Raw genomic sequence first — 12,237 nt, forward strand, 5'->3', positions numbered from 1 at the left:
TGTGTTTATATATATATATATATATACATACTTCCATCTCATTTTACCTTTGTATCTTGCCTAGAGCCTCGCAGTAGCTGAAGCCAGCTGTGCTGGAATCGTACGTCGTATGATCGTCCTTCATAGTTTATGTAACATAATCTTGGTTCGATAAAACATACTCGTGGTAGGCACAGCACAGATAGTCCATTGTGTAACTTTGTTCTTAGTAACAAACAAACAAAATTCAATAAAACGACGAATTTTCAGTATCGCTAAGAATTAATAGTAATTAGACTCTTATTATCTTTGTTTTATTATTGTAATATCTATAATACGGACATCATTAGAAATACCGCGATGTCATTGATTAGTGAATGCTATAACTGATCTACATCACGAAGAAATAGTCTTAACAGAAGGAGCAACCATAGGAGTTTCTCCACATAAATAATTGTTTTATTTGAGAGAATTTTAGAACCCTACTTTGGATCCCTTGACAAACGTAATATTAATGAATGTATAACAGAATATAATTTTCAATATTGCACTAGAGATTATTTTCAAAAGAAATGCCTTGTTGAAAAATAAGTAAGACAATGTTTTGTAGATTTACGAGCAAAAACATGGAAACTTTTTTACTTCAATTATCCAAATGTTTTTTAACTAGCACAACTACTTCCTTCATATTTTGAATGCTATAAAGAATCATACAACTTATTCTGAGTAACATATGATTATTTAAAAATAGAAATATATAAATAAACAAAATGCTACAAATCACTGTGTAAGAAGACTTACAAAACGGTTAGACTAGGAAACGATACCAATAAAATGTTATATGTTAATAGAAAAGAATAGAACTACGAGAAGATGTAGGCAACGTATAGACCTGTAGAGACTAAATGAATTCTCCATGTGAAGAGACATAGAAACAAAACTGTTAGAATAAGATGACGAGCTATATACTAAGTAACGAGACTAAAGAAGGCAGCAGAAAACTTGCAGTTACAATGACGACATTTCGCCCTACACTATTTCAGTATAGTTAATCACAAAGTTCAGCTTCTCTGGTCTTGGCCAAGGGTGACTGTTGATTTGAGCTGAAGAATGATTAGTCCTCTTCCTACTTCAGGCAATTCTGAGTCGAAGGTACAGCACTAGAGAACCGTTTGAAACATGTTACATCTTTTTAACACCGAATGCAATTTTTTTGTTGTTGAGAAGGAAACAGAAGAGACCGAAACTTATCAGCCATATATTTTTTACACCCTACTGAATTAGGGGAATTAGTTCTGATGAGTAGGAAACACTTCCAGTTAGAAAGAAGACTTGAATACAACTAATAAAAAAAAGGAATTAGTTATACTGTGTACCAAGGAGAAAGATAAATCGAATTCGAAATTTTAAGAATTTATTAAATTTATAATAAATTTACACAACTAAATAAACATTACCTAATAATTGCAAAAATTCCGCAGCACATAGTTTGGGAAGCACTGGTTTGCAACATCGTGAATACACACACATGTGACTGATTTTCTAATACAAATCATCTGACATATCCAATTTGAAGAAATAAATTTTTCAATTGACTGAGACCTGGCATAGCCAGGTGGTTAAGGCATTCGACTCGCAATACTGAGGGTCGCGGGTTCAAATCCCTCTCACACCATACATGCTCTCCCTTTCAGCCGTGGGGGCGTTATAATGTGACGGTCAGTCCCACTATTCGTTGGTAAAAGAGTAGCCCAAGAGTTGGTGGTGGGTGGTGATGACTAGCTGCCTTCCCTCTAGTCTTACACTGCTAAATTATGGACGGCTAGCGCAGATAGCCCTCGTGTAGCTTTGCGCGAAATTCAAAAACAAAACAAACAAGCCTTCCCTCTAACCAACCTATCTTTTCAAAATCAGGGACGACTAACACAGATAATTCTTGAGTAGCTTTGTACGAATATCGGAAAATAAACAAACTTTATCCATACAGATACTGCAAAAACGCAAACTTTTAAAACTGAAAAGGAACAGTCATTGTTATATTTATTTAAAAAGTTCTTTACTAATGCCCCAACCAAACCAATATTTTTATTTAGTAATTATAAAATTGTATCGTAATAACGCAAGTTACCTTTATTTATAAAGATATTTTTAACTTGAAATTTGGATTTGTTTGATGAATATTTAAGAAATGATAGGAGGACATATTAATTTTAATACAATAGAACTACTTGTAATTTCTCATTATTAAATTCACCGAGAAACTGACTGGCTTCTGTGCCTTTTAAAGATCAGTTCAGGTTTTTAATTTCGAAAGTTAATATACTTGGTCTTGGAGTCATTATTGACAGTCTGTATTAACACAAACTCGTGTGTATTTTTAATGGAACACAAGCTATAGGCTTGTTTTTAATATCCAAAATATACTTACACGAATAAACAGTGTCTATTTTCGTAAAGTTTCGTGTTACGTTAAAAAAAACAAAAATATATTAATTAATTTTAAAAGAAAATTCAGAATGTGTGAGCGAACTAAACCAACTAACTATTCACTCTCGAAAGCGCAAGTTGGACGGTATACTACCCATTTATATAGTTATACTACAATTGATGTGGATAAACCAAGATAAAGTTAACACATCATAGTTATACCAGCATGATTGAATATTCAATCTCTACTAGTTTGTTTGTTTCTACAGTGGGTTATCTGCCCTGTATCCTACGTGGGGATCAAACTCGGAGTTTTTGCGCTAGAAACCCTTGCTAAGCCAAGGGACACGAATGTCTACTAAGTGTTTCAATAATTCTAGTTACTTTATCACTAAATGTAATAAAGTAACACTCATGTAACGACCTTAATATTCATTAAAAAATGAATGTGTTCTCTTATTCATTTTGTGTGCACAAGGTGTCGCTCAAGTAAAACAAGAGCAATCAGAGATATTTCATACCCTCGCCCCGCCGCTCCTTTTTGAGATTGCATGCGTTTATATTTGATAAAGTCATATGCAAATCCGGAGCATTTTTTGTAGTATGATGAGGAGTCTCAACTTTAATGTGCCCATGAAATGTGGTACAAATTCGATCACACTTTACAGAATTATTAACCTCAAATCGCGAAAATGCCCTATTTCCCCATGATGAAAAATGCTTCAAAGTGATGCGGATTTGGATCCGGGCCAAATTTGAGGAGGACTGACCCATTTTGTGTAACATTTTCATGTACATCGGTATATTAGTTTTAGAGATACGTGCGCGGAAACACAGACTGACAGACAGACACACACAGATTCGATTGCAATACCCTCGCCCCCTCCGAAATGTTTTTGTTTGATTTTATTTTGTTTGAAGTTAAGCACGAAGCTGCACAATGGGCTATCTGTGCTTTGCCCACCACGGGTATCAAAACCCGGTTTCTAGCATTGTATTGTTTATTTGCTTTAAAGTTAAGCACAAAGCTACACAATGAGCTATCTGTGCTCTGCCTATCACGGGTATCGAAACCCGGTTTCTAGCGTTGTAAGTCGTAGACATACCGCTGTGCCACTGGGAGGGCCTCCGAAAAGGGAGAGAGGTTAAATATCAGTACCAACTGACTGATTTCGATTGATCTCAAATTTATAGTCTAAGTATACAGTCTTAGAATTCTTCAAAAGTTTAATATTTTTTTCTATTAAAGATGATAGTGCTTTCCTTAGAGTTGTAGCCATTATAAAAAATGAAATTAAAAATAATGAGATTAACTATATACTTTCACCACTTAATATATGTATGTATTATATTATGTTTATTTGTTTTCGGGTATTCGCGCAAAGCTACTCAAGAGCTACCTGTGAAATCCGTTCCTAATTTTGAACTGATAGACTAGAGGGAAGGCAGCTTGTCAACACCACACACTGCCATCTCTTGGAATATTCTTGTCTGACCAAATAGCGGGATCTCCCTTTGGGACAGCGGTAAGTCTAATTACAAAGCTAAAATACGAGGTTCGATTCCCCGCGGTAGACACAGCAGATAACCCAATGTGGCTTTGCTCTAAAACAAACCAAGTAGTGGAACCTGACCTTCACACATAGAATGTGTTCACAGCCCCCAAGTGCGGAGCACATATATTGGGTAATTTGATGCGAACATTTGGCCTGCAAACCCATACTTCGTTGACAATATTGAAGGCATTAATTAACATGAAAGTAATTAATTTTTATTAACACGGGTGGATGAAGCATTTTAAATCCCTTGGCCTTACTGTCATTTGTTTTTCATTTTGTGAGGGCTTTGAGTGTGTGTTTTAAAACTAGATGGTGACTTTTTGAATAAAAAATAGCTATACGTTTTTTGTTTGCTTGATAAATTAATCCTAAGTATCTGTACCTTTTAAAGTTTTGGAAAATAATTTTAGATTTTGTTGCACATAATTTTAATATCCACCTCTACCAATAATGCAACATTCTTTTAATGAATTTGTTTTTATTCAAAACTCTAATGATCAAATCTAACACTGTTATGTATGAAGGAGGTTGAATATCAGCAAAAACTACAAATAAAATATATAAATTGAAATTTGCTGATTGCATGAGTATTCAGACCCCTACATCAATACTTGGTGGAAGCACCTTTGGCAGCAATTACTGCTGTGAGTCTTTTTAGATAGGTCTCTACCAGTTTGTACAATGGGATGGTGTAATTTTTGCACATTCTTCCTGGCAAAATTTCTGACAAGTTCGTTGGGGATTGTTGATTGACTGCAATCTTCAAGTTTCGTCATAAATTTTCAATTGGATTCAACTCAGGACTTTGATTGGGCCACTCCAGGACATTCACTTTCTTCTTTTGAAACCACCCCAGTGTAGCTTTGGCCTTGTGTTTCGGGTCATTGTCCTGCTGAAACGTGAATTTTCGACTCAATTTTCGATTCTTGGCTAACTGAAACAGGTCTTTCTCTAGGATTCGTCTGTACTTTGTACCATCCATCTTCCCCTCAATCCTGACAAGCTTCCCAGTCCACGCTGATGAGAAGCATCCCCACAACATGATGCTGCCACCATTTTGCTTGACAGTTGGGATGGTATTGACTGGGTGATGTGCTGTGTTGGGCTTGTGCCAGACGTAACGCTTTTAATTTAGACCAAAAAGTCAATTTTGTCTCGTCTCACCACAAAACCGTCTGTCACATGTATCATTTACATTCTTTGTTGCAAACTCCATATGAGATTTAAGATGATTCTTTTTCAGTTAATGGCTTCTTTCTTTCAACTCGCCCATACAGGCCTGTTTTATGTAGAGACCGGGATATTGTCGATGTATGAATACTGACTCCCATCTCAGACATGGAAGTTTGCAAAACTTTGAAAGTCACTGTTGGCATCACAGTGGCTTCCCTAACCAGTTTCCTGCTTGCCTGGCTGCTTAGTTTGGAAGGGCGGCCTGAACTGGGTAGTGACTGGGTGGTATGAAGCACATTCCACTTCTTATTGATGGACTTCACCGTAATCAAAGGTATAATCAGCGACTTTGAAAATTTCTTGTAATCTTCTCCCGATCTGTGATTCTCTACCACTTTATCCCTGATTTGTTTGGAAAGCTTCTTGGTATTCATGTTTGGTTTGTCGTATCACTATGTGAGTTGTGGCTTGAGCAGCATTTACTCTGAAGTCAAGACAGACAGATACCATTACGCCTATTTTGTGACCTTTCAAACTAATTTTTTGCACCTAAACTGATTTAGGGTTGCCGTAGCAAAGGGGTTGAATACTTTACTTATGCAATTGAGAATATTGTAATTTTCCTTGAAAATCTAACTTACTTACATAATATCAGCGTTTTTTTTTGGTTTAGATTCTAAATATAAAGTCTCATTTGAAAGTTTCATGATTGGAAGCTCATACTCCCACAATTTATACAACTATTTGTATTACCACAAACAATACAGCACACAAATACACAGCAAACGTAAGTCCAAAATCACACATAACCAGATAACATAATATGAAACATAGCACTGAAAAGAAAAGTTGAAATAGAAATATATTAATAACCAAACCAACTTACTATACAAATCCTAAAATATAGAATATAATAACATTATTACAGGAGGGAGGAAGAGGTCTATTAAGAACCTGATCCTCCCAGGTCGTCAAAAGACCTAAATTACGGTGACTTATCCAGAGACGGCAACTAAATGTGGAAACTTTGCAGGGAGGTGAATACTTTTGCAAGGCACTGTTTATATATACAGAGAGATAGAGTTAGATAGATATGTGTGGTATTTGCTCCCAATGTTTGAATAATGTTTATTTTGTGTCTAATTTTTCTACAAGAGTGCACGTTTGTTTGATACATAAGAAACATTCAGAGATGTTTTAAAAACATTTGCGCGTAATTTTGAGATTATATTATTTCAGTTTTACACTTAAAGTAAATGTATATATGGCTATACTATCTTCTACGTTTTATGAAAGAACGATATTAATACAAAATAGGTATTATAAAATGTATAATAAACCTTTAAATGTCATTGCAACGTTTTTCATACTGTCACACTTGTTCTCACGCGCTAAAAATGACAGCTCAATGAGATCACGTGTAGATAATAACAAATCAGATAGCGTCCTCAGCAGATCGTACCCTGCGCAGTGGAACTGCGCTCTCAAAACTGAGATCCAAAATGCCGTCTACCGCGGAAGTAGGGGCTGTCGCACTGCCTACGGTGACAGAGAAGCCAATACATTACACGTAAGTGTGTGATTTATTCAATAATTATTCACTTCTTTACGTTTCATCCAACCCAGTGATTTTATTTTTTAAATTTCTGTATTGTTTTTACAGGTATTTAAAAGAGTTTCGTGTGGAGCAGTGTCCACTGTTTCTTCAACATAAATGTACCCAACATAAACCATTCACGTGTTTCTATTGGCATTTTATGAATCAACGTCGGAGAAGACCGATATTTCGAAAACGGGACGGAACTTTTAATTACAGTCCAGATGTGTACTGTACGAAATATGATGAAACAACGGGCATTTGCCCTGAAGGAGACGAGTGAGTATGAGGCGTATTTTAAACTAATGTTACTGTTACTAGTGTTAGAAATATTCGAGATCACTGATTTACTCTGGCACTCTGTGGTTAACGCTACGAAATTGTTACTCAATTCACTGCCCCAATAAATGTATTTAATTACTTTATTTCATTGAATGCATTTTGAAAATATCTAAAGGAATTGTGTTTCTAGATATATTGACCAAAGCAAAGTTGGTGTCATTAATTGGTGTCAGAGATATACACATATAAGAACTGACTTGTAATTGTAAACATACAGTCCGCCATCATAATTATAGTTGTACACACGCCATGTTGGCGCGCGTTTATGACGTCGAAATGAGAACCTATGAGCGGTGACTTAACCAAGCGCATGGCGTAAGGTTGCTGTTATACAAGAATAGTTCAAATCGGCCTCTACTATTGAGGGATATAAATGAGCGAAGATTAAATTTCTGTTGTATAATACACATGTAACGACTGTTGCCACTGTTTTCAACTGAATTTTTGATTAGTATACAATAGATTTTAAGAGCTCAATGAAATCGCTTTGAAACAAAAGTGTGTTGAGTTGGATTTTCTGTTGTTTTTTTTATTTAAGTGAACTGTAACAGTGTAACTCAAGTTAACACTAACAATGACACGTGTAAAGTGAGCAGTAGTAGTAGTAGTACAAGAAGTAAGTGAGTAACGAGTTTTAAAATGTGTGTAACAAATGACAACATCAAAGTTAGTCTTGTATTAAAGTTGAATCTTAGATTGGTGTCAGAAAATCACGAATATTTTCAGTTAGCATTAACTGCTTCTGGAAAAATAATGTAATTTGTGGTTTACTTCTGAAAGTAAGTGCTGCTATTGTTATTTAAATTTTAAGTAGAAAATTAACTTTTGATTGAAAGTGAATGTTATGTGATTTATCTAAGTGAGCTAGCTGATTTTGTAAGTAAGATATTAAACTTATTGACACTATGTGGTTGCCATGTTAGTAGTCAGATCTGCATAATACCTACTTGGGTATGCTCAATAAATTGCGAATGATTAACAGCAGTAAAATGAAAATAGAGAGGAATTTTTGCTTTTTCTTACTCTGATATATACCATTATATTTTATATGAAAATCAATAATGCTTCTGTTATTTAAATTCTTTGTTAAATTTGGCATCTATTTGGTAACAACTTTTTGTGTAAAGTAACATTTGTTAGAAATGTATTTATAGTTTAAGAAGTTGTTTTGCAGTTGTTCTTCAAGTTGTGTTTAATAAACTTGTTTATAGCCTTTGGTATAGAATAAGTTATTTAAAGGGGGGATATATAATCAATATGTTGTCATAGTAAACTAAATGGTGTATATTTACAAAATCTGTAAACTTTGCAAAATTAAACTCTAAAACTAAGAAAAGAAGAATAAATGTGAAAAAAAAATTGTTTTCTTTATAATAAAGAAAGATCATGTAGAAAGAAAAGTGAGACTTTCAAAAGTTTCAATATCTAAACCATTATTCTGTTGCTATTAAGATTTGGCATAGATGTAACCAAAAGTATTTAATTAATCATAAAACAATAACTGTCCTCAAATTTGAAATTTATTACTGATAACTTGTATATTATGAATGTTAAAGACATAAAATTCATATAATAATTCAATCAAATTAGAAGTAATAGTCATAAAATGCAATCATTATTTTATAAGACTGTGGGGGAGGGGGGAATATTTAGTAATAAGTGTTATTTTAACCAACAAAAAATACACATTTAATTGCCCATCAAATCTACCATTAAAAGAAAATAATTAGTGAAAATGATAATAATCTAAATTAGCAGTGAAGGTTATACAGATGTTGTATATCTAGAATTCAACTATAAACCTCAAAACACCATTGAAAGTTATTGTATGTCCAAAAAGAAACTTATCAAATAGCATCAAAGTGCATGAAGAGGTTAAAATAAATTGAGGACCAAGAAATTTTTTGACAACAAACAGAAATAATATTTTTTTCTGCTAATAAACCATGTAATAATATAACCAAAAATAAAGCTTCTGTACAAGCTTAGGTTAGAAAAGTATTGGGTTATCTCGGAACATGTTTTTCTGGAATAAATTATTGAAAAACTTGCTTAGAGATAAACCAATACAAAACTAAATTTGCTAACATTTTCTTTGCAAAAATATTTATAGCATACTAGTCGTATATTTGTATACGAAACTTAATTTTATAGTATACCAAGTTCTGGAATTTTTTTCTTTTATATCTGTCAGTTGTCCTTACCTTCACCGTACAGCTGGAGATACAGAAAGACGTTATCATCTACGCTATTACAAAACTGGAATATGTGTTCATGACACAGATAGCAGGGGCTACTGTACAAAAAATGGGCCACATTGTGCATTTGCACATGGAATCCATGATTTGAGGAGTCCTGTTTACGATATTCGGGAACTGAATGCTCTTGAGACTTCTGAAGAAGGGGCTAATGGAACATCAGGGCCCAATAGTCTTGATAAAGAGAGAAATGCTCTGAATGAAGACCTAAAATGGCAAGGTAATTTTTTATGCAATTTATATGAAAATAATTTTTTTCTGTTAGACTGAAATATCTTCAAATGGCATTTATACACATGCACATGTGTTTTTTTTTTAAAAGATCAGGCCTTGATTCTTAAATTATATAAATATTTTTCAATTTTGAGACCAGTCGAAGACTGATTTGTATATCTGCTGTTGGCGAATTAATATATTGTATTCAAATCAGCTTATTTCAAGTTATTTTTTTAAGATGGATATTCTATATATGGACAAGATTTAACCCCGCTTCAATTTCTACTGCCACTAAATTTGCTTGCCCTGTGTTTGTTATTGCAAAGCTACTGAGGTTTTCTGATACTGTCATTAATCTTGAACTATTGTCTAGAGGGAAGTCAATTAGCTGGTAGCACCTGCTTTTAATTCTGTGACTTTAAATGTTAAATAAAGTGCAGGTTTACTGTTCTTTTTAACGTGTTGCATAACTGTGTACTTTAATATTGTATTAGCAAGCATGGATTTAGAGAGGTTCAACCCCCTCCATTTTTATTTATTTATTTTTTTAATTAATAAAACATTCTTACACTACCATATGGTATCAAGAAAGGAATGTTAAATGTCAGTTGTTGTTTTTTTTGTTTTTTATGTGACTGGACTTTTAATTGCCATAACAGCTTTTTAAGATTTTCACAAATCAAAACTTTAGTCTGTAGCAATCTGTTTAAGGCCTCAACTAATAATTAATTCTAAGCTACTGTAACGATAGGAACATCAATTGAATATTGCTTTGATAAATTTTTAATACTTTCCATTTTCCAGACACTAACAGTGTTTCTAGAATTTAAGAGATTTGTTTCATTAAAATTGTTAGTATTGTTTATGAAATATGCAGCTCTTGTTGCATAACTTGTTACAGAATCAACTGTTCATTGTGAAGAAGTGAGAATTATCATGAGAAGGATGTTTTTCATGTTCTTATGTATGAAAAAGGTGAAAATGCATGTGGTATGACCATATAAGTAATGACTTTAAAAAATATTGAAAATGAACATCCTGTTTACCGGTGCTTTAATTTTTTTCTAAATATGGTTATCATTAATTAACTATTTAATTTCAATTAAAAATTATAATGTTTGTTTTTTATTTTCATATAAATCACTTTACTAGAAATAAAAATACAAGCTTTGAAATCACCGGATTATAACTTGATTGAACTAATCACTTGCATAGTGTATTTATTTTAACTGTTTGACTTACTTAGACTACTTTAGGACTTTATACTCAACTGATTAATCCAAAATACTATATTATAGTGGAAGCCACTCTTTAATGTAAAATACTGAAAGTTTTATTATAGTATGACACGGCTACCTTTTAAAAGGTTAACTGATATCATAACACCATTGAAAATGAAACATTACTGCAGTTGGCATGGAGAAGTTAAACTGTTACTTTTCTTGCTTTTTTTTCTTTTTCATTCCCTGCTGGTTTTCAGACTTTAAGATAAAGTTATAACTATCAAGTTTTATTTTACAAAACAAATTGATGTTATAGTTCTGTGTTGTTTTATTTTAAATCTAGGCTATTTGAAGAATATCCAAAAGTACTAGGTTTTTATTTTGGCTAAATACTTGTTTGCCTAATATATAAATAAAATTAGTTATTATTTATTTCCTATGGTTGATTTACAAAGCTTTTGAATAACTGTGTAGTTATAGATACAAAGCTTTAAGCCCTGACATTATTGTAAACATGCTTATAAACACATAAAATAATACTGAATTATTTGGAAAAGAGTACATAGTATTTTTGTAATAGGTGACTGGTAAGTGAGTAAATCTTATTGTTTGTAAATGTTAAACGATGCAGTGGCATTTTGTGTGATACATTTTCATGTACAAAGTTTAGTATTATAAAAGTTATATCTAAGTTATTGTGCCTGTAGTCTGAAGACAAGATTTTGTGTAGCTTTTCATATTTTTTTTCACCATTTGATAAAAGATATTTAGATACAAATTTTAAGTCAATTTTGTCTGTTAATTCAAACTTTATTTCAACAATTTTAACTCAAAAATACTTTAGAATGAATATTTTAACATTATTATTATTATTATTATTATTATTATTTTTTTTTGTGTGTGTGTGTGCTCGTAACAAAGAATAACTATTTTTGCCAAGGACCTACCACTTCTCACGAATATGTTATATATTTTATGATTTTCAAGCATTTCTCTCCGTATTTATGCAGGCCTTGGTGAAAATCTTATGTTGCAACATAAAATTATTTGATTATTTATTAATGAAACAGCTTTAAAAAGAACTTTTCAGAAAATTTAAATATCATTGGATAGAGCAAAGATTATACTATAAAATTATAATAAATATATTGGTTCAAGATTATTTTCATGCAGTTTCTTGTTTGTGAATTGTGAAAGTATTTGCACAATAAATTGTATCTGTCTGAAAGCTACAGGAATTTTTAAATGAGGAGACATTAGATAATTTGAGGTAAGGTAACTTTTTGCAGCTTAGAGCTGGATTGAATGGATAATAAAGAAAACTATTAGAAGTTTAACACAGTAACAAATGTACAATCTTTAGAGAAGATTTTTTCTTCATCAGGTACAAGTATACCTACACACACACACACACACACACACACACACACACACACACACAGTATAGAAACAGTCACATGACT

General features: G+C 32.6%; 1 protein-coding gene across 1 annotated transcript in view; it reads left to right on the top strand.

Moving 5' to 3' along the window:
- The first annotated feature begins 6,636 nt into the window (after positions 1 to 6,636).
- LOC106460495 (RING finger protein unkempt homolog) overlaps positions 6,637 to 12,237 on the top strand; it is a 74,181-nt gene continuing 68,580 nt past the window's right edge. Inside the window, exons 1-3 of the mRNA XM_013920200.2 lie at positions 6,637 to 6,708; positions 6,802 to 7,014; positions 9,272 to 9,555. Coding sequence (XP_013775654.1) covers positions 6,641 to 6,708; positions 6,802 to 7,014; positions 9,272 to 9,555 — 565 coding nt within the window. The 5' untranslated portion in view covers positions 6,637 to 6,640. The remainder of the gene's footprint in view (positions 6,709 to 6,801; positions 7,015 to 9,271; positions 9,556 to 12,237) is intronic.

This window comes from Limulus polyphemus, unplaced genomic scaffold (genome assembly GCF_000517525.1).
Source record: "Limulus polyphemus unplaced genomic scaffold, Limulus_polyphemus-2.1.2 Scaffold781, whole genome shotgun sequence".
Taxonomy (NCBI): domain Eukaryota; kingdom Metazoa; phylum Arthropoda; class Merostomata; order Xiphosura; family Limulidae; genus Limulus; species Limulus polyphemus.